At 34.7% G+C, this 23,254-nt stretch overlaps 1 protein-coding gene across 2 annotated transcripts in view; it reads left to right on the forward strand.

The window, feature by feature from the left end:
- The first annotated feature begins 484 nt into the window (after positions 1-484).
- Positions 485-23,254, forward strand: part of LOC123320442 — an 84,853-nt gene continuing 62,083 nt past the window's right edge. For both annotated transcript variants that reach the window (XM_044907768.1, XM_044907777.1), the window contains exons 1-4: positions 485-672; positions 9,003-9,243; positions 15,581-15,795; positions 20,783-20,918. In XM_044907768.1, coding sequence (XP_044763703.1) covers positions 9,186-9,243; positions 15,581-15,795; positions 20,783-20,918 — 409 coding nt within the window. In that variant the 5' untranslated portion in view covers positions 485-672; positions 9,003-9,185. The remainder of the gene's footprint in view (positions 673-9,002; positions 9,244-15,580; positions 15,796-20,782; positions 20,919-23,254) is intronic.

Consider the following 23,254-nt stretch of genomic DNA (forward strand, 5'->3'; position numbering starts at 1 on the left):
GTGAATAGTGTGTGCGAAACTATTGAACTGTGTTAAATAGTGAACAGACCTTACTCTGTTTTTCGTTGTGATAAAAGTGTGCGAGGTGCATTTTCACGTGATGATTGATTCACAATTTGCAAAAGTGACTATTGAAACATGGTGGAGAAAGAGATACGAGAAACATTGTTGACAATAAATGGGAAAATGTGAAAAAAATTAAGTATGCGATATTTCAAAAATATCTCCTTCACATGTGTTATGTTGAAATTTTCAATGAAGGTTATGTCTATTTGAACCCTCTGTCATTTTTCAATAATTCAAAAACCTTTCAGAAAATATGCATATCCGTACGAAGCTTATTCAATATTCAAAAGCTCCAGTATAAGGAAATCGCAAGAAGGAATCGTAACTTACAGGGATAAACACAATGTCACGCGCATGCGAAGGACCAATATTTAACACGGCTGGTTCACATTTGAATCCTGGCAGCAGTTGAGCGCGAAGCAGCAAGCGTGAGCGGGGCATTTAATGAAAAAACTTTTCTTTTGCGACAAGTAATTACGAACTTGGTTTCTGGTTACTCATTGACAATACCGTTCAATTTAAAAATAAAAGAGAACTGTGCGTGACTCGGGATAAAGTTTCATAAACAATTTATGTCTTTCACTATCATAACTTCTGAGACTAAATGTGAGTTGAAATTGCTACACATTACCATTACTGAAACGAAAAAGAGAGGCGAATAAGAGTTGAATGCACCAGCCCTAATTGATATAATCCGAAATTCCTTACTCTCCAACAATTTTCGGGAATAATAAGAAAAATTCATATGAAATATATCAAAAATATTCCCTCTGGCTATTCCAATAATTGGACAAGTGAATCATCTGTTCTACATCAAACATCAATACAAATAAAGATTGCGTAGAAAATATGCAGTATTAAGGCAATTCCAGAAGAGAAATCATGAAAAAGCATTTCAGATAATTGCGGTATTCTGAATTCAAATAGTTAGTTACAACTTCACATCTGACGATCAATCATCAGTTTGTTTTCCATACGTAAAAATACTTAGTGTAAGCCTTATAAAATTGAATAAGCAACCTACCAAATCACCCATTCTTCGAGAGTGAAGAGTTAGAATACCCTTATATCCCAATCTTTAAAAAAAAAACACCTTTTGGCCATAATAGGCTACAAATTGAATAGGAACCGACAGAATTGAATCATAGGTTGTACTTATCATGGGTTCTGCTTATAAGCAGAAGCCTGAAGTTTGTCGCACTTACTCTATAGAGAATTCAAATGGACCCTATCATATACAGGTTAGTGAATAAGTGCGACAAACTTCAGGAGATGATTCTGCATAAAAAAACAATAAGATTATGCTATATTACTTTTGTCCGAAAATGCTTCATTTTCCGAGATACTATTTATAGTTATTACGCATTTTCTGACATGCAATCAAGAGTTTTATGGCGCCATCATTGGCGCGCATACCGGTAATGATCTCCATTTTGTGAAAAAAATTATTTATATTACTTCAAACTATCAATCATTTTCGAATTCTTCTATCTAATACAATAACATTTAACCAGAACAATTACATAATATAACACTAATAAAAAATAAGCGTAAAGCTAGAACAAATGTTCAAAATGACCTCCCTCAGATGTAATAAATGATTCGACTCTTCGCCTCATTGATTGTCGTATTCGCGCAAATATTTCTGGTGTGTTTCTTATTGGCTCAAAGCCGATTGGTTTCCCAACATTTCCGATGAGAGTGGAATAAACTAACGACTTAAGAAAACCCCAATGGCTAATATCGAGAGGATTTAAATCAGGCCATCGAGCAGGCCAATATTCCGTTCCCCCCCTACCTACACTGTATCTAAGTAGTTGATTGCATACATGAATGCTAAAATAGGCTGGTGCACCATCATGCATGAACCATAAGTGTTGTCTCAGCTGTAGAAAGATTTCTTCAAGAATAAGAATTTCCCATAGGAAATGAAGGTAAGAGTCGCCTGTTAGTTATGATGGGAAGAAACATGGACCGACTAAATGATCATCAATTACTCTTATCCATACATTTACTGAAAACTGATGCTAAAAATAAGCTTCAAAGATTCCAGGTGGATTTTCCTCAGCCCAGAAGTGATTGTTATGGAAGTTTCTTATACACTGTCGTCCAAAATTAGCTATTTAAACAAAACGTCATTCAAAAATTATGATTTTGAGCGATTTGATGGGGAATCCAATCGTGAAAAACTAGGCGCGGAAAAAAGGCTTTAGGTAGTAAAGCTTGCACACGTTGAATATAAAATGGATACGATTGCTGTTCATTAAGAATTCTGAATGAAGCTTAAATTCAAGATGTTGGCAATTTTTTGATTACTTGTTTCAGGACACTGCGCCACTCGAGAACTGCTTCTTCGAGTTGCACAGTATTTGTCGCGGACGCCCGTAGCCATTTGTTTTTTAATTGTACCATTTTCGCGCAAACGTTGGTGAAGACGAGCAAATATTGTGTAATGGGGTACCCTACGTCCTGATACAACTCAGCATACAATCGTCGAGATGGCAGACCATTTCCATTACTTCGACCATAGACAATTCCACATTTGTATAATTTTCCATTCTTTTCGATAAAAAAGTTACTCGTTAAGATGTTTTTTTTTGTGCTTAAAAACGGCGCCCCATACAAAAAAGGAATAGCAATAAATAAATAGTCAACTTTAACCCCCCGTATCTCGAAAAACGAAGATTTGCGGACAAAAGTTGTATAGCATGATGTCATTATTTATTCATGCAGAATCACCCCCTAAAGTTTGTCGGACTTATTCCCTGACAACCTATATACATATTATCATACTTCCAAGCAGCATTTGTTGTTTTTCTAGGTCTTCTCATTCGCATTCACGAAATGCCTTTTTATGCTTATTGTATAATTTTGTTTGAATGAATATTAATGAGGATACCAAACTAAATTCAATAAAAAGAGCATCCAGTCGTAAAAGCCAACATCAGTATAATGAAAGAATGGTTGTAAAAACTGCATTCACCTTCCAAGTACCTACTTCACGCATTATTTTTCAGAAGCAGATTCCTCAGAACAATATTCCTTGATAAATATAATCCAAACGAGCAGTTTCAGAGTCTACAATTCCTCCATACAATAAATTGATATTTTCAGAATTATTTCCCTGAAAACTTCTTTGGAAAATTGCTGAGACCTCCCAGTATATTCCTTAGTCACATAGTTATCATAATATTTGAAATTTTGGGAGAGTTCGTTGTATTTTTTGGTTGAAAATTTTTTTTCTATTCTATGGAATAGATTTCGAGAAGGCTTTTTATCAAGTATTGTAAAAAACCATTATGAAAAATTAAATATGAATCGCATTATTTATGTGACTGTATGGATGGCCCTTTCTTCTATTCTCATATTGGTTTACTTTTATTACTTTATTCATCACATTTTTTTGGTGAGTCGTGATTGTTTATATTTGCGTACAGGATTAAGGCCAAGGTGTTTTTTTATCCTGACTTTATCTTGACGTTTGCGAATTAACTGCTAATGGTCCCATCTATCAATGTTCTATTGAACAAAAATATACCTATTTCCTTATTGAGTTGAGTAGACGGTTAAACGGCGAATAATATTATGTATAATTTTTGTTGTTGGAGATGTATCGAGAGAAAACGAAATTTATAGGTTTCAAGGGATCTCCAAGTATTTTGCACTTTTATTTACCTGCGAATGATGTTGTTTCGTTCTTCCGCAAAACTGCAAGTAGTGAGTCAATACAGAAGCGTTCATTTCTCAAATTATTTTTCCAAATTTGTCTCCGCTAAATTTTACAAAATAATATCTTTTTCGGTCTCCGAATAAAGAGAAATTCTTTGTCATCTCTTTACTCGCTATCTTCCTGATTGTGGAAATATAAGTCGTTCAGTTTTATATGAAACATAAATATTAATTAAGTCACACCGAATATGTTTAATACCGTCTGATAAACCATCGATATCAATATATCAGGGTTACTATTAGAAATATTAGAATGAGCAGCTTGCAATTCAAAAGAGCAATTCCTGATACTTTTGCTTTGCTTTTTGGCAAAAACTGTCGGCATTATAATATAGGAGTTGATTGATGGTTGAGGCAACGTCCTTTTGATATTAACGATATCAACTTTACTCAGTTCTAGTAATAAAGACATAGTTCCATGGCCAACCGACTGCTTTTATAAAAGTGAATGGACTATACATCGGTCGAGTGCTTTGTCATATTTATAAACTTTCTAGAATTTCACATTTATTTTCTTTACTAGTTTCTAGTATTATTAGATATTGATACATCCGTTAACCTGCTCAGAACCATTGAGTATTAAACCCATTAATACTCAATGTTAAGAGTCAAAATTCAAAACCTCCCTTATACAGCTCAATTCACCGCGATGGTCTTTTAGACGTTTATGGAGAACTACTCATGATTTTGTTCTGAAAATTTTGGGATCATCGGCAATGAACTTCCTTCCTAAAATATTTTCAGATCTCTTGCTTCAGTTATACTGGCAACAGCCTACTACTTTTTTATTTCGAATGGAACACTCAGTATATCTTCTTATCGTAAGATAACTGATTTAATGACAATACAACAGTTTATCATACCTTGGGTAAAAACTCAACGTTTTATGAGTTAATGAACAAAGTGGTGAAAACTAGAGGTCAAACTTTTTGAGATATTTCTGCTGCTGAAAATCTTAACCATTATCAGTTTTAAACTGTTTGCTTTTTGGATCTAAAAATATTTAGGGTCATCAAGATTATAAGATCATCAAGTTGAACAAATCGAATTCGTCTAAACTATAATGTATATTTTTCATTGTTCTTGGAAATGGAGTGGAGTTAATAAACTGAATCCTATACCAAAATTGGAAACTTCGAGAGTGATCAAAGAAGAACTTGAAATGGGGGCAAAGAGCCATTTCGGACTACTTCATGATTCTGTGACTTTCGGAAACTGAAAAAACTCAAATTTTATGTTCCGCTAAATAATTCTGACGTTTCAAGAATTGTGTCTGATGAATTATTCGTTGGAATTGTTGAGAATTCATCAACAGGTCATGAAATGTCAAAATTGCTCAGGTGAACATCGAATATCTTAGGTATAGTTATAAATTTACCCTATTTTATCTGCAAAGAATCTACTGACAAAATTTAAAATGAATTTTGTAATTTTAAAATATTGAGTTTAGATGAATTCGATTTGTGCAACTTGATGATCTTCCCATAAACACGCTGTAGATTACAGGCCGAGGCAGCAAAGAGATTTACCTACATAATAGAAAAATCAAAAATGGTGAAAATTTTCTGAAAAATACTTCCCCAGCAGAAATATATAAGAAATGTGACCTCTAATTTTTCCCATTTTTCTAATTAAAATCCAACAAACTAATAAACCTTTCAGTTTTCAACCAAGCAGTGGTAGAATGTTGAAATTGCCATCAAATCAGCTATCGAACGATGAGAACGATGTAGAGGTATAATACTGGTTGTGCCGTGCAAATTTTAATACAAAATTGTGATTAATTTATATAAGTGTATATATTATATAGTATATAATTACACATTATTCACAAAATCTAACCGAAAAATTCAGACATTCTTTGTTTGACAGTAAAGCAAGAATTAAACACTTGTTATGAAATGGTTTAGGATTTCCTGTTCCAAAACGTAAACATCACCCTCTGTTTGCAATAAACAGATCCCCCACGCTACCCCAACAAGAGTAATTCCAACAATAACATTGTCCAGACTGGATCTCATAACAAAGGTTGTCTCGAATACATACAAGACTACACGTCACCTCCTGGAGCCAAACCCGGAATAGTTGCAGATCAAATAATCGTCATAATCGTGGTGGCCTACGAGAGACTCCTTAGAGTAAAGCCAAATAAACATAATTTCCTTGGAAGAACCACAAAAAGGTCCATTTAATGTGGAGTGAGACATCTTCTGATCGCAAATTCGTAGGCGTGTGATCATTTTGGTACCTTCCTTGATTTGGTGACCCCGCATGATAGTTGTGGAGACTCAGTGGGTTTTGGAGATTAGATGGTATGATGGTAAAAAGAAAAAAAAAGTTTTTACGATGTATGCACTTTCAGCGGTAGAGAAAGCGTCTGCAGGTTTTTGAAGATGTAAAAAAAATCGTCAGGTATACATACTAGAGCGTGTCAGATTCAGATACTGTATGTATATGCCCTACGTGTCTCTGATAATAAATTCATGTTAATCGGACAGTTTGCGTGGTGGGACTGGTCGTATGGAAGAGTTGAAAATGGCAAAAAAAAATTTGACGAGCGTGTCACCTTTTTAGAGGATATGTTAATTGGGCTCAAAGGAAGCTACTTTTCAAGAGACTGAGATTTCGGATGTGACACAAGGTCACAGTAGTCGTTTGAAATCGTTTGAAAATGCAAGAAAAAATAGTTACTCGTACATACTCGAGCGTGTCAGATTTTCATAAAGATGGTGAATCTTGCTGTTGCAGAGGTGTTGACCCATTAATCTAACATTAATCAGAAGAGTTCTCTCAATCCGACACTTTGAAGATGATAACAAGGCATTTTTTCAATACCTCCCTTCCTGTACCTCTAATCGTTTATGTATTCATTATGAAAGTTGTAGATAATAAAATGCTGTACAACTTCTGCCTGAAGCAATTTTACATACTCTTAACCGTTTTCGAGTTAGAGGGCTATAAGGGCGAGGAGCTCAGCCGCACATGCGAAATGCCAAGGTCAATGTAGAAACTCGGTCTGATGTACATTAATTGCCATATATCTTAAAACGTCCAAACGTTAAAAAAATTTCTTCGTAGAAAATTTGTAGAAAATATTATGCTCTACAACGTTTATAATGAATGCGAAAACAATTTGAACCCAGCAGAGGAGTGATCAAAAAAACTGATTTTTGTGAACCTTATGGCCAATTTTTATAGTTTCAGCTTGCATAAGTTTTCAAATAAAAAACGCAGCCACCACGCTAGATAATGTATTCTTGACGTGTGACTTTGCAAGTTTGGTGCCCTCCCAAACATTTTCGTCACGCTTAAATTGTCACATAAAGGGAATATATACTTTTCAACATGTAATTTACCACATATATTTTAATATGACACGCTCGAGTATGTTTAATTTTTGGTAGAAATATTCTACAGGGTCCAAGGTATCTCTCCTTATGTTAATCTGACAGGCTTCAATAAATCCCGAATTTCCCTCTAGGGCTTCCCCACAATGGGCCTGTTCCGATATTGCTGGTTTTACTGGCCAGCAATCGAATAACAATAGAACTCGAACGACTGGGCCAATAGGCATCGTCTCTGAAATACTGACAGTACTGTTCAGGAATATCGGAACAGACGGTATGAGAAACGTAAATAGTAATTATATATCATTCTGAAGGATCTTCAGTTCTTTTGATGAATATGCTTGAACACTTATTTTTGTCGTGTTAGGATTGATGGGTTAAGTTATTAAGTTATTATTAAGTATTAAGTAGTGGAGTTTCTGGACGATTTTTTATTTATTAAATATTCAGATTATCTACCGTTCATTTCTTAGCAGAAACACAGTGTCTTCGTTCAACATTTCGTCTTACCTTCGTACTATTCTAAGTAAAACCTCATCACATTATCCTGACCCTGTTATGTTTTCTAGAAAAGTTTATTTTTATTTTTAATCTTTTACTCATACCTCAAGTGCAACATAATATTGGAGAAAACATTAAATAAGAAGCTCAACATGTCAATACTTAAACATCTGAACGTTCAAACGTTGTCTTGTTGACAAACACAGAACCATAGACATAGAGACATGGACTGAGCAATGTCAGCATGAAATTGGCTTTTTTTATAGAAAGAGAGAAATGATCGTCGGGCATTTACCTTCTCTTTTTTGTTCACATAGAGGTGAGTGTGGACCAATCAATATTCTAGAAAGAGACAACTGCATGCCTGACGTGCGTTTCTCTCTGTCACTTTTCTTGACCGTATTTCATGCATAGATAGAAAGGGAAGGCACAGTCCATGTCTATATGTCTATGCACAGAACACTCTAATGACAAAAAAATTCCTTTCAGAATAACAATCTGAATATATGACGCTGCACATTTGTTATCTGTTATGTTTTGATATTCGTATGTGTGGATCTTAAACAGGGTTGCATTGGGCCAAAGTACCCACTAAATTTTTCGAAAATCACAAACATATTTTTCATTTTTGAATATCAAATTACTCGAAAAAGGCGCATTATTGCATTATTCGAGTATATTATTAGGAATACTTTTATATTTTTTATATTCGTAAAATAATAATCATGACACTCTCTTCATTGAAACTAATTTAGAAATATACACCAGAAGAGAATTATAACAAAAGAAATATGTTCAGCAAACGCAAATCGTTTGAAGTCGCACATCATTTTTCAAGCCCTTTGTGAAAAAGATCGAGATCGCTACCTTCTACCTTCAAATTCTAATGGGCATTTAATGGTATGTGATACTATTGGTCTTTAATGTCGTAGACTGAAAAACTCCTGAGACTCGCCCGATATTCTTTTTTTGCAGAATTGATATCCTGAAAATATTTTCAATTGTGTGTAATTGAATCACATGAGTAAATTATTTCTGATGAGTTTGGCCATGTAAAATGAAGCAGCTACGGTGGTTCTCTTCAAAATTTACAAATCAAGATGCAACTCAATGTAATTCCCACTTCGAATGCCAGTGGCAATTTATGGATAGTCAATTGCGATATTTAGCAATTAACGCTCCAGCATAGTTCACTAGAATATGATCAATATCGATTACAGTGAATATTCTATTTTGAGCGACAAAGGAGTTTGCTGTTGTAGCTATGTACGACCGTTCTGATAATGAATAAAAAAAAAGTTAATTTACTACGATTTAGATACCTACAATATGTTACTTCTAACTGATCCGTTGTTTCAGGAAAATCTGACCATCAACAAGATTCATCCAAACGTCAGGATGCTACCTATCGAAACAGTTTTCCTAGGTGAATACATTGGCACCTCGCTTGGTACCAAAAAAAGAGTTCACTGAGAAACCAATGACGACAATAGAACTATGAAAACCATGATCACAACAGCGTGATTGAACATTGAATTTCGAATGATGTGGATTTTCATGAGGTGGATTCATTTCGTTACATTTTTCGTAATACTTCAGGGTAAGTGCAATATTTAATGAAATAAATGTTTTGGAAAAAAATTCCAGAGCTTCCGTCAGATCTAACGTTATGTAAGAACATAATATCATTAAAAATATTACGTAGGTACTAAATTATGAAAGCTACCTTGAATACATACAAAATGAAATCGGTTTTAAGCTCGGTTTTGAATCATGATTTCAACTATAATGTTTTGAGTGAACAAGAGAACTTGAAAAAAGCATGTTGATAGCATCAAATTTCTCCAGAGAATATTCCGTGAGATATATCAGGTTGAAAAAATACGAATTTAGGCAGTGAGGATGAGGGTTTTCGTTACATGCTTATCAATTTTTTGATGCGTATCATTAACTATCATTCCTTTTCGGTTTCATTTTTTATAGTCAGGTTTGTTTATTTTCTGTTCATTTTCTTTCTTGAATTATTTTTGTGATACCTTAACTGGCGTTTCACCATAAAATGCTTTTTTATTTTCAAGATTAATACTTTAAAGTTTATTTCAATAAACACGATTAGTCCTGTGTTTTGTCAACCTCAAAGTGATGAAAATACTTGACACAAAATGGTGTCTTGAAAAGTAAACTGTAAAGTTTGGCTTTGATTTCATTGGCTTACGAGAAACGGCTTTTAGGGAACAAGGATAGATATAATGGAACAAATCTGCTCCGACAAACTCACGAAAAAACTAAAACCAAAAGCCTCAAAGGACTGAGGTCGAATAATATTGAAACGTCTCAGTTGGGAAATATCGGTCTTACGAACCAAGAGCCCAACGCAACTATTTCTTCACGACGTTTCGGCAATTTAGTATGCCTCCTTAGGCAAAATATCAACATAAAAAAATTACAGAAAAAAACAGTGACAGGGGAAGAAAATAAATAGTATAGGAACATCACAATATTCGTATAAACCATGAAAAACATCACAAATTATACACTATAATTCAACACTTATTACGAAAAAATAATAATTCAAAACATTAAAGCCCGACAGAGGCAAAATAATTTGCCGAAACGCATTGAAGGAATAGTTGCGTTGTGTTTTTTTTCCTAAGACCGATATTTCTCAACTGAGATTATAACTTCGAATGAGATTTTTTCCTATGAATTATTATTAAATGAATATCAAAACGAATTCGTCCTCATCGAATACGTACCTATGAAGAAACGAATCACATTGCATTGAAGAGAACTGCTAATTTTGTGCTTCATGTGTTCATCAGTGGAGCGAACATTCATTATTAATTGGATTTCCTTTCACTTCACCTTCATGAATTTGTTTCGAATAAGCCTGAAATAGGCTTAATTGCTAGAATTGTCCATAAAATATCTTCATTCGTATGTTTTCCTCTACACCTAAAACACGCTGTAGAGAGGGGTTTCATACTCATAATTGATGGAACTTCCAATGAATTGAACGTTCTTATTAGCGTCCATAGCTTGGTGGTTAGAAGCGTCGGTCGGCTTATAGCTTATTAGTATATCGCAACCGCAAGGTACTGAGTTCGATCCCGGGCAAAAGAAGGAATTTTCTAGTCCATACGGGTACGGGTCACCATTCACCGTTGGGTTCAAATTAACAGTGCTGTGCACAGATTACAGAGTAGAATAGATCTGACACTCACGTTCTACGATGAAAAATACAGTTTATCCCGCCCTCAGCGCCCCCATGCGCTTGCCACCCAACTAACCGGGAGAAATGTCGGTATAACGGGAAACTGCAATCGCATGGCGCGAAATTTAAATTAGCCCATTCACTGGTATTTTAGACGTCGATAGAATAATATGGATTATTAGGGCGAATTTTAAGGAGAAATAAAACTTGTCATGAACAATATACATATATTGATATACCCAGCACAGGAAAAAAAAAATGGAAATACATAAGCTATAATTATGGCAATGAATATATGAGCAGAGGTAAAATGTCAATAGGGTCACATATCTTCGTAAGACAATAATTATAATAAACAGTAATAATATTGTTCATAGGAAATGAGGTTGAAATTATTATTTCTTCAGAAATCTTCAACATTATCCAAAAAGGACAAAATGTTTGTTGGGAGTCGGCAATAGAAATCAAAAACAGCATGCCAAAGCTTAGCATGCATTAATAATTTGGAAAAAAAAAATTAGTTGCCCAAAGACCCATGTGGATTTTATATTTTCCTGCAGGAAAGATTTCAAAGTCTCTAAACAACGACTCCGTTTTATCTTCCTCACAGTTAGATCCCCCGGAATGCACTGACATAAAATTAAATAACTATAGTTTTGAATGATGAAATAAAGTGTTCAACATTTGGGTCAGTATTTCTTACTCCATGTGCTCTAATGTACACAAAAAGGTTTTCCAAATAATCTTGATTGAAAGCCCCAGTGAGAATATATTTAAAGTGATAATCACTGAACAGTTTTTGCCTAAGGTAAAGGAATGCTTTCAATGTTGTCACTATATTCTTCAAAGTGGGCACCACAATGGATCTTTTCTTTCGAGGGCAATAAAATGAAATACTGTTGAAAATTTGTATCGCCTGCTCCCAACAAACATTGTGTTCTGTTTGAATACTAACCGTCTTCTTTGAGAGTTTCGCAGTGGATGTGCAAACTCTGGATACATTCAACGAATCAAATAACTCTTCCAAGAATAGTATAAAGTCAGCAGTGTCGATAGCCTCTCTGGGAAGCTGAAGCGGATGCTTGATTTCTAAAAAGGAAAATAGTAAATTTTTGTATTATTATGTTTGAAAAAAAAACTTACCCTATTGAGAAATGAGCTTCATCATTGACCCCACGGAGTGGCTTAATACCTGACTACACAGTTTGACTTTCATTTCCATTAACACAATTTTTAAAGGGTTTGGTTGGATTGATTTAAGTATAAACGATTAATGTTATAATTACGTGGTTCTTTGAATCAAACATTTCTTACAAGAAAATCGATTTCCTGATAAGACTGTCGAGTTCAATAAATGGGTATTTTTAATTTACTCTCGTATAAGATCTCGTTTGTAAACAAGAATTTGCATTAAAACATATTGACATTGACACTGTTGGCGTTCACAAATCCAATATGTCAGAATACAGTAATCTGTGGAGAATATGATATATATTTTCGTATGCAGAGTCACATAGCGACTGATTGCAGAACTAAAAACCGTATTTGGGGTGGGGGTAAGGAAGTGCTGTGCCTAAGGTGGCGTGAGGACACAGTAACAAAGCCTACACAGAACACAACTGACTCTCCGAACTCGCACAAGCTTACGGAGCTTCTGAAGGGTACTTCGGTACCTATGGAGAATCAGGATAATATGAATATGAGTAATTATGATATTTCGAAATCAATAAAATAGGAGAATTTGGGCGATATGCAATTTGAATTATCGCAGCTTTTTGGGAATATTAATTTTCTTGCGAATAACTAGTTATTCTAGTATTAGGTACGATTGCTATTCTGTACATTCGTTTCACATTATTCAACTAAAACACAATTTTATTTATTACTTCTACAATATCAACTGATATTTTTGATCTTCCTTCATCACAATCCCAATATAATGCTATTTGTTATAATATTAAACTACTTGATCTTTACCCACCCCATCACAGATGCAGGATGATAAATCAGTTTTAAGTCTCACCTATTTTGAAAGCCTCTTTTCCACTTGTAATTAACATATCTTATCAACACATCGACAAAGCACGAGTGCGAATCAAAACTCCATATTGAGGTAGAATAATTGGGAATATGAAATTATTAGAATAATATTATAATTAATGAAAATGAAAAAGTAGTGAAAAATACCAGAACCATTGTATAAAGACCTTTATACAATGCCAGAATTAGACTACGAGTACATGTACGAGTATGTATATGTGAAATAATTATGGATCATATTGACGCCCCATATCTTTATTTCAATGTATTAGGAAATCAATTCTTTATAAAGGTAGCAAACATTCAAAATGAAAATAAAACAGCAGAATGGTATATGCTCACTGCAATATTTGAGAATGTGAAATTATTCGAACAACTCCTTGAACAAGAAATGTAAATCTGGGTAAAAATAAAATGAATACTGAAGGAAATATCGAAAACAACCACTACTGGTACTATAGTGTCTAGTGTCGTTTCGGTAGTTATACCGGAAGTTAAGCCAAACTTCTTTATTTAAAATCCTAAATTTTATTACATTTTCCATTTTTCCAATAAACTACGGTTTATTTGAATATTTTCATGCCCAAACCTCAAGATTGTCAAATTTGATGTAAAGATAGTCTTGAAGTTAATCCAACTGTTTCTTGATTGAACTCGACTCTAATTGAGTTATAACAGTTCATTCAAAACCATCTTCACGTGAAATTGGAGATCAATGAATTAATAACTCCAGAACCTTGAAGCATGGGTGTGGAATTTTTCAAATAAACCATTGATAAAATTCGCGTGAAACACCTTGTACAGGGCATCGCAAATTGCTTGATTTTGAATGTTGATGATATTCTTAGATTTTCGAATCAATTTGTTTTCTGAAGTAAATTCACATTGTCGGAAGAACGTGATTACTGAGGATTTTCACGACCTCATATTTTCATACTATACAAAGTGAAATGGTCAACCGAGTGCTTTTATGAACGTGAATGGACCATATGTTGTTGGTATAACAAAAAATGAGTTTCTACATGTTAGCTTGGAATAATTGGTTATGGGAAATTTATTGTCAGATTTTCCAACGATTTGCAAAGCATTCGAAAGATATCTTATGGTCTTCAGAAATTCTTTTTATTTCAACCGAACATTGGGTCACATTCTTTCAGTCATCAGCAAAAGTTTTGTGTGAAGGCCGGTCCACACTACTCATGCTCGTGCTTATGTAACTAGGGTGGCTAACGAGTAATGTGGACGATAGCCCGAGCCAGGACAAGCGCGCAAGCCTTATGAATTTTTGGCTTGAGTGGCTCCGCTTGTTGTCGGCATAGTTGTCTCTGTTTGTCGGTTCATCAAAGGTAAGATGTCTAAAACACTGTTGTGTGCACTTGTCACTTTTTGCGAGCATCATCATTTCAGAAAATCGGGGATATGGAAACAGTTTCGTGGCGGCGACACCATGTCATTTGCTTCGTTCTCTCCTTGTTCTACCAAAGGAAGTCGAATGATCTCTCGTTTTATTTTGTTTTGCATTGATATGTCGAATATCGATCAACGAGTGCAAAATATGAACTGGCCCATTTTGTCAGCTGTTAAGGATTATTTGTGATTTACAGTTTAATTTTCTTTGTAAAAACAAATCGGTTAATATTCAAACACTATCGAATAAAGGTTCGAAGGAGTACATATTTACTATTCTCCTTCAAGATAATTTCCCTTTGACAAATTGAATTCGTGAGGGGAGTTATTCAATATGATTTCGATAAAACACAGTTGACGAAAAAAGAATTTTCACTGTATCTACTCATACAGAATATTTGAAGAACAGAGTCGAATAGATGGATGTATTTCTGATTCTCAATACATGTTCGCAATTCACATTACGTATTTCCAATACAGTTTCTTTGAAATATATGCCATAAAATTTAGCAATATCGTCCCGAATGTTCGTTCATCTGATTTGGCTCTGCCTCAAATTCCAACAACACCGAATTCTTAGCTGTAGTTCTTGATTGTCCATACAGAAAACTGAACGACATGTTGAATAAATGAATGTTCTACATCCCTTTATCGAAACTTATACATTTTCACACACCAATAATCGCTTATAAATACAACATATTCGTAAGTCGTAGTAAAGTATTCAATATATTTTCAAATATCAATTGACAATGCTCTGTCTGTCTGTCAAATTCTAAACAGCGCCACCTACACTGGGAAAAACGGAACTGATCCCATATCCCCACGAAATTAAAAACAAAATCGAATCAGTGAATACACCAGAGTTTTAAAAATCTTAGGCGGATCGGCCACCGAATGCGAAGTTGCGCGAAGCTGAGCATTTTCAGTACTAATATAATTGACAAGCTACGAATCGAGTGACGTAGCTCGTGATTTAGCATTGAAAAAGCACAGCTTCGCTCAACTTCGCATTCGGTGGCCGATCCGCCTTAATCAAAGGAAAGAGTCGCTCGATGCTCGTCGAGCCGCCCAAGTCATATGGACGACGACATGCTTGAATGAGGGCAAATGAAGTGCATCCTCGCGAGTAAAAGCTGGACAAGCAATTTAAATAAAGTTGATAATGATAGAACGAATACGACCTCCAATCAGACGAGTCACACTAGCCAAAAAAATGATAATACTGAGTTCACCATTTTTGCAAGATCGTCATATTGATTGTACCTCATTACAGGGTATTTATCAGCGACTGGACTGAAGTGGGTCCGCGTGAATATTCCCGAATTCAAGATGCCAGGAGAGTCGGCAGTTCTGTATTGCAACTACGATTTGGGCGGAGACGCTCTTTACGCTGTCAAATGGTACAAGGGACATGAAGAATTTTATAGATACCTTCCCAGAGCCTCTCCACCAGCAACATCATATGACGTAGATGGAATTTACGTTGATGTGAGTTTATTTTGTATTCACTTAGGTATCAGCTGTTCTACTATAAACTGAATAATTTCAGTGTGTTGATGAATTTTTCGAGAAAGTGTTGAAGATATTGTGCGCAATTCCTGTTCATTGCAGTACGTTCAACGATCTGCCACGCGCATGTCATGGCCAGTCTCGATTCTTACGAAAACTGGAAAACTAGTAACTGTTAGATGTAGTGAACACACTATATGTTTGTCAAAGAGTTATTATCACAAAGCACTAATATAGATTATAATGACTTTTCTATTTCCATGGTGACGGAATAATTGAATTTTGCGTCGATTGTGACGGACGGAATAAAGTTTAATATAAAATATATTATAATATTTTCTTTTTGTACAGAGTAGAGGACATTATAAATGGAGACGAGGTTGAAAGCAAAATGTTAAAATTGTGGAAAAGTGGCAGATTCTTCAAATAAATTGATAAACTAAGAACTCACAATGGTTTTCAAGCCCTGAAGCATTATAAGTCTCCTTTTTCCTCATTATCCGTGCGAAATGCAGTTTGTGAACGACTGGGATCGTTGGAGGCAAACTCTGAATTTCTACTTTACGGCCGAAAAAATTACTGATGCCAAAGCAAAATTTATGTTGCTAGGCGGTCAAGAAATTCAGGATTAATTTTAATTTCGTTGAGAATGGTGTCCCATGAATGTTGCGCTATCCTCTGTGCCCTACTCAAGCTTGAAATCTTCTATTATAAGAGTATTAAAAGAAGGATTTCGGTAATATCGTCATAAAATGCTTCCACTTCATCATCTGAATATGCAGTCATCGGGGCGTAAGTTTGAATGATTCTCAGATGGTATCTGAAGTTCAGTTTCAGGGTAAGATACATTACTCTATAATGAAGCATGTGACCTGAATACAGCAGGAGTTGTTCTTCGCCTGCTCTTTTATGTCGCTAAAGACTAAGATGCCCCAATTGATGTGTAACAGTTCTTCCTCAAGATCTTCCAATTTTGGTTATGTTCTCGTGTTATAGAAATGTTGCAAAGAATTTTCTTCTGTCCCACCCTAGGGGGCAAGATGGGGTATGGGCGATATATTTCATATCTGACAATAAAACTCGCATACAAATATTGCTTGATCACCCTCGTCATCTATTCCAGCACAGTTACAGTGTGCCCATTTCCCCCAGATAGAATATGCGACCCATTCGTCGTTTTTGTTCTCTTACCATTTTTTTCATATTTCTATCAACTTCCGTCAGTTACTTTTTTATAATCGTTTCCTTTTGAAGACTACGTTAAGATTGCAGTTTTTTCTTACTTTGAGACTATCTTGAGATAGAATAAATCCCAATTGAGCTCAAGAATCATTATGGGCTATGGGGTAGCTATACCTCATCATGATTTTCCCCATCTTGCCGTCCTGTGAGTTTTTGAATGAAACAATGTTACTCAAACAACCAAATAGAGATATGGAAAAAATCACGTTCTCAACTTTTAGTGTTATAACAAATCAGCAAGAATTACTTCCATTCTGTTCTAAAAAACTAATATTGAAATACACAACACCTGCGATGTAAAATATGAAAATAACAACACTTGACAAAAACCGTGTTTTTGAGCGTTTTCAAAAGATAGATATACATTTGGGTAAATGAGTTCTCTTTTCTCAGTAGCATTTTCACTATGTCTTGTAGTGTTCTAGCAGTATTGTTGGAACAGTTCTTGTGAATTTTCACCTGAATTTCGATTTATGATCAAATCAGCCTGGAATATGGAAGTATGTTGAAAAAATTGGGATAATGACTCAAAACATAAATTATTCCCATCATATTGATTACAACCATGACGAAGAATATTTCATAACATTACTGATGATAAATTCGATATTTTCCGTTTTATTTTCATGAATATGGAATAAATGAACTTCTGTCCTGCGCTGAGTGATTTCGTGGAGACAACCTTTCATATATCACAGGAAACAGGAGACTTACTCTGTACCTATCTATTATGTACAGGGGGGGCAAAATTCGTTGTTTGCTGAAGGGATCTCGAGAACTATAGCAGCTAGAAGAAAACGGATGACACATTCTCGAGCTCTTTTTTCCTGACTATTCCAAATCTGAACACACATCCAGCCTAACGGTCATAGATTTTGAGTTATGAAAGAAAATTGAGGAATTGTCATTTTCAATGAAGATGAATAACTCGCTTATTTGAACTCGTATTCGAAATCTGTTGTTACATTCTACAGGAACTTTTTTATGAGGAATTTGTATATGATAATATTAAATTTTTTGATACTGTCATTTTCGAGATACGACAGACGACAGGGATTTCTGATTTTTCAAATGTAAATTATAGTTGAAAGTTCTTTAATCTTGCTGGAATTTTTTTGCTGATTTAAAAATGTATCATATGTCACCATTCAAATGAATGTTACACGAAAAAAAAATTCAATACTTTTTCCTGCCTTTCGTTTCTCTGTTGAATTATAAGTAGGCTGGCTTACCATAGCAACCGTTGAAAATGCATTATATTTTGTGAACCTGAGCCTCTATGATTGGAATCACGGATTGCCATCGTTTGTTCACGTGATGTTTGGTATGCTCATCTTACGATGGTTCACAATTCGAACAGTACCGTTAACAGAAGTACCTATTTTTCATCATCTTACTTTTGTAAAAATTATAATTATAGATAGCTATCGTATTTCATTTATATTACTGACCCTTTAAGTTTCTTTCATATAAATAAAAAAACGATAATTGAATAAATTTCCTTCTTTAATAATCAGACGAAAGTCTTTTACTCTCTTTTAAAGGATATCAATATATAAAAGAAACAATTATTCGACTGTCGGTGATTCCTATCACAGAAGGTTGAGTTCCCATAGGATTATGTGAAGTTCACAAACCATAATGCATTTTCTACGGTCGCTATGGTTACGCCAGCCTACTGAAAATTCAACACTGAATAGAAAAGCATGAAAAAGTATTGAATTTTTTTTTACGTTATATTCATGTGAATAGCGACATATGATACATTTTTGAAATCAGCAAAAAAATTGCAGCAAGATGAAAGAACATTCAACTATAGTTTACATTCAAAAAATCAGAAATCCCTGTCGTATCTCGAAAATGACTGTATCAAAAAATTTATTAATATCATATTCGAATTCCTCATAACAAAAGTGACTGTAGAATGTAACAACAGATTTCGAATACGAGTTCAAATAAGCGAGTTATTATTCAGCTTCATTGAGAATGACAATCTCTCAATTTTCGTTCATAACTCAAAATCTATGAACGTTAGGCTGGATCTGTTTTCAGTTTTGGAATAGTCAGGAAAAAAGAGCTCGAGAATGTGTCATCCGTTTTCTTCTAGCTGCTATAGTTCTCGAGATCCTCTCAGTATACAACGAATTTTGCCCATTCTGTACAGGGTGACTGCGACATGGGGCAGCGGTCGATAATTCTAATCCTATCAACTTTACAAAAAAGAGTTTCAAATAAAACTTTCCTATTTTCAAGTAGAGCATCTCCTTAAATTATTTAGAACTATACAAAGTGTTTCGTTTCTTCTGCACAGCTATCAACTTCGTTATTTTAAATGGAACAGCCAATATGTTTTTACATTTTTGAATTGCTTGTTAAATTTCAATATGAGTTTGATAATAAAACTATGACTGAATTCAAAGGTTTTCGAGAAACGTGACTTTTTATCAACATTTTGACAGTTTGAGTTACTTACATAAAGGACTATAGCTCCGTCCCTACTCTATGTAATTGATTCAAATTTGGACTGTGTCTAGTCAATAAATTAAACACTAAAAAGTTTCTTTGTAAATAACCATATCATATACTTTTTATATACTTATAAATATTCAATGTGCATCTCGGAGAATCAGGATGAAATAATAATAATAAAAAATACAAAATTATCTAAATTAGCTCGGCTGCTTGCTAGCCTTGGCTGCGCTTCGGATATCAATTCGCAGGCTCGACTGTAACAATCAGTTTTTCGTCCTTGGGTACATAAATAACTGTTTAGCACTCCAACATGAATTAAATAAAATAATTATTTAATTCTGACAGATATAAGGATTCAGTCATCGTAATTTCAAGAGTGATTCCAAGTGAACAATTTTCTTGCCGAATTTGTAGATTGGATATAGCCTTCCTGATTAGGAAGGATTTCTTAATTTGTCGCAAAAATTATGTTCATCAGCTGGTCTCTTGACTGGATGTGTTCAGCATAAACCATATAATTCAAATTTTCCATAAGAAATATTCTATTGGGTGAAGATCCAGAGATCTAGGAGGCCATGAAACGGGTGCCTCTCGTCCTTTCCATATATTTGTCAAGGTAATTCCTCACTTCCAAGCCAAAATGGGATCCAGGTTCATCATGTTGAATATATTGAATTGATATGGCAGATCCTTGATGAAAATCCATCTGTTTACCTTCATCCACTTGAAGATGCTATTGTTTCAACTTTGTCCTGTTTCAAAAATTAATGAAAAACGAATTATGGATTTGTCAGCGTTGAGTGTTGCCACGTAGTGAAGCTTAATTCAGGTTCTTTTTAAAAAGCGAAAAAATTATGTATTTGAAATTTCAAATTCGAAGAGATATTTTTACCTTGAACAATTCAAATGGAGAGATATAAGTCCAGCCCTGGAATATTGACATAAGTGATATCTCTTTGACTAGATCTCAGCCTACCAAGTTTCCGTAAACTCCGTCGATAATCTTTCAGTAGAGAAGTAGTACAAAACTTTGAAAGAAAAATTCGCAATTTCCAGAGTAGGGGGTGGGCATGAAGATAGCCGGTACAAAACTGTAGCGTTAACATAAGTGAAAAATTGAAATTTGGGGCAGCTGGATACATGGATCTATAAACTGTCTAACCCATAACTCATAACTCTTCAGATTTTCTGACTGGACACTTCTCATAACTAAACCAAGGATTCCTACGCAAATATACCTTTTTAATTTCAGCATTCGAAATCAGATGACACGAAAGTGACACTTCATTCAGTTGGTTGGAGGACGAGCGGTCTCTTCAGATGCGAGGTGTCAGCAGAAAAGCCCTCCTTCGCTTCAGCTCAGAGTGAAGCGAGAATGGAAGTTGTGTGTAAGTCTTGAAATGCTTATTTCTCAGCGAAAATGGGAAACTGTTTATATTCCTGCAACGAGCTTTTTTCGTTGAAGATTTTTTGCATTCACTTCATTACCGTAAATAATTACTTTCATAGTCATAAATGTAAGGAATCTAACTATACAGGGTGGGTCTTTGACTCGCACAAATATTTTAACAGTAGATACTTGAGGTCAAAAGAAACACTCTCTTATTTTTGCCATTTTTTTCAAATTAGCTCAGTTTAAGTGATACAGACTGTTGAAAAGCCATAAAAAAATGATATTTTCAATTCTAAATCATAAACGGTTTTATCAATGAAATGAATTTCGGAATACAGTTTTTCATTAATTTGATGAATACAACATTTAACAAGGATAAATTCAGATGCATACCACCCGCCGATATGAATATCAACAAGTGTTACGATCAGAATTGGACTAGCCAATTTGCCATCGTCAAGGCCCCAAATGGAGTACACCCCATCGAAGAAAAGCAGATGCTGACCATGATTTCGGTCTCATTTGACCTCATCAATTCACATCGTAACACTTGTTGATATTCATATCGGCGGGTGGTATGCATCTGAATTTATCCTTGTTATTGTATTCATTGCCTTTAGGCGTGATCATTCTATTTTTACAACATTTAACATACCCACCTCTTCCCGTTTTCTCATCATGACCATCACGTACCAAAAAAATACCAAAAATTCCAAGAACCCAAATCTTGAAAGTAAGTTGGACGCTATTAAATGAACATTTTTTGTAACATAAAAGTATTCCTCATATTTTCTCGTAAAATGCGCTGTTTTCGAATAATTCAATGTTAAAAAATTCAAAAGTATCTGTGAAATGTGAAAAACTGGGTACTTTGACTGAAAACAACTTTGTGCAAAAGATCCACAGATGTGTAGTGTCACAGATTTAGCTAGTTATTCTGAAGGTTATCTGTTTTTTCTAGGGTTGGCACAGTTCATCATGAAAACTTAAAATGGCTATCTCTTTTTATCAGGGCTAATTCGGAAAAAATGGTACTTACAGAAAAAAGTGTTTCTTTTGAACTCAAGAATCTAGTTTTGAAATATTTGTACGAATCAAAGACTTACCCTGTATGTCGTATTTCAATAATAACTTCGATTCGATATTCGATACAGTGAAGAAATTCAAAAAGAGATAGATGGGAGTTGCTATACAGGTTGTTTCACAGGGGGTTGGCCATAGGCTAGTGGTGAATAAGAGTCATCTAGACCTCTCAGAAATATTGCTTCTTTTGTGTCCAAAAGCCATTAGTTTCGAAGATACTGTGGTTTATGGATTTCGGCCCTAATTTTCGATATCTATAACGAGAGAATGAGTGGTCGGATTTAAATGAAATTTTGTGGTCTTGTTTACTTTAAATCGCTCTTCAAGATGGCACATGCAATTTCAAAATTATCAAAACAGTCTTCAGAATATTGGGATTTACCTTTCAAATATCGAAATCTCTATTTTCTGAATCAGCTGAAAAACATTTGTTTTCAGAGTTGAAAAAAGAACATTTTGGCCAATTCACACGACAGACTTTTTGAAAAAGAGAAACGAAGGAACGAAATCGTATTTCGTGTTCAATGAAGTGTAAAGAATTCACTACATTTTTATAGATTCATAAGAATGTAACCAATTAATTCATTACTTCTCAATAAAAGAATCAAATTTTTTTTATATCGTTCATCTGAATTATCTGATATAATATTCCGCCGGGACAGTGTGGATGCCGACTACGGTTTCGGTCTCATTTGACCTAGTCAGAGAAACACAACCCAAACCGCGAACACAATGGAAATAATTGATGGCCCTTTTATCCGATGTCAGTAATCGTTATGGTGAAAGAAAACCCTTTAGCGCCATCTGACAGGAAACGAGAACCAACTCAACTCACCTTCCTCACTCTCAAAGTGAAGATCAGCATATCTCCATTCGTCCAAGCCCTCCAATTTGCAGGAATGGTAACATGCGTAGCACTATTATCGAGCCGGGAGAGAGGGCGCTAAAAACACCAATATCGTTAGTATGTCACACATATACTCCATTCACTTTTATTTTAGCACTCGGTTGGCTATGGAAATTTGTGGGGTTATGACGCTTGTCAAAACATTTTTGGCTTTCAAATCAGAGCTATGTTGTCCGTTCTACGTAAAAGACTCAGTAAATACGTATTTCATCACATTTCAAATCACTTCGGAAAATATAAAGTCGAAAATATGTGACGAACATAATTGAAGTTTATACAAACTGATTAAAAGCATACCAAATCTAGTTATTTGCATGGAAAATACTTACAAAAGATCAGTT

The sequence above is a fragment of the Coccinella septempunctata genome, chromosome 1 (genome assembly GCF_907165205.1).
Source record: "Coccinella septempunctata chromosome 1, icCocSept1.1, whole genome shotgun sequence".
Lineage (NCBI taxonomy): Eukaryota > Metazoa > Arthropoda > Insecta > Coleoptera > Coccinellidae > Coccinella > Coccinella septempunctata.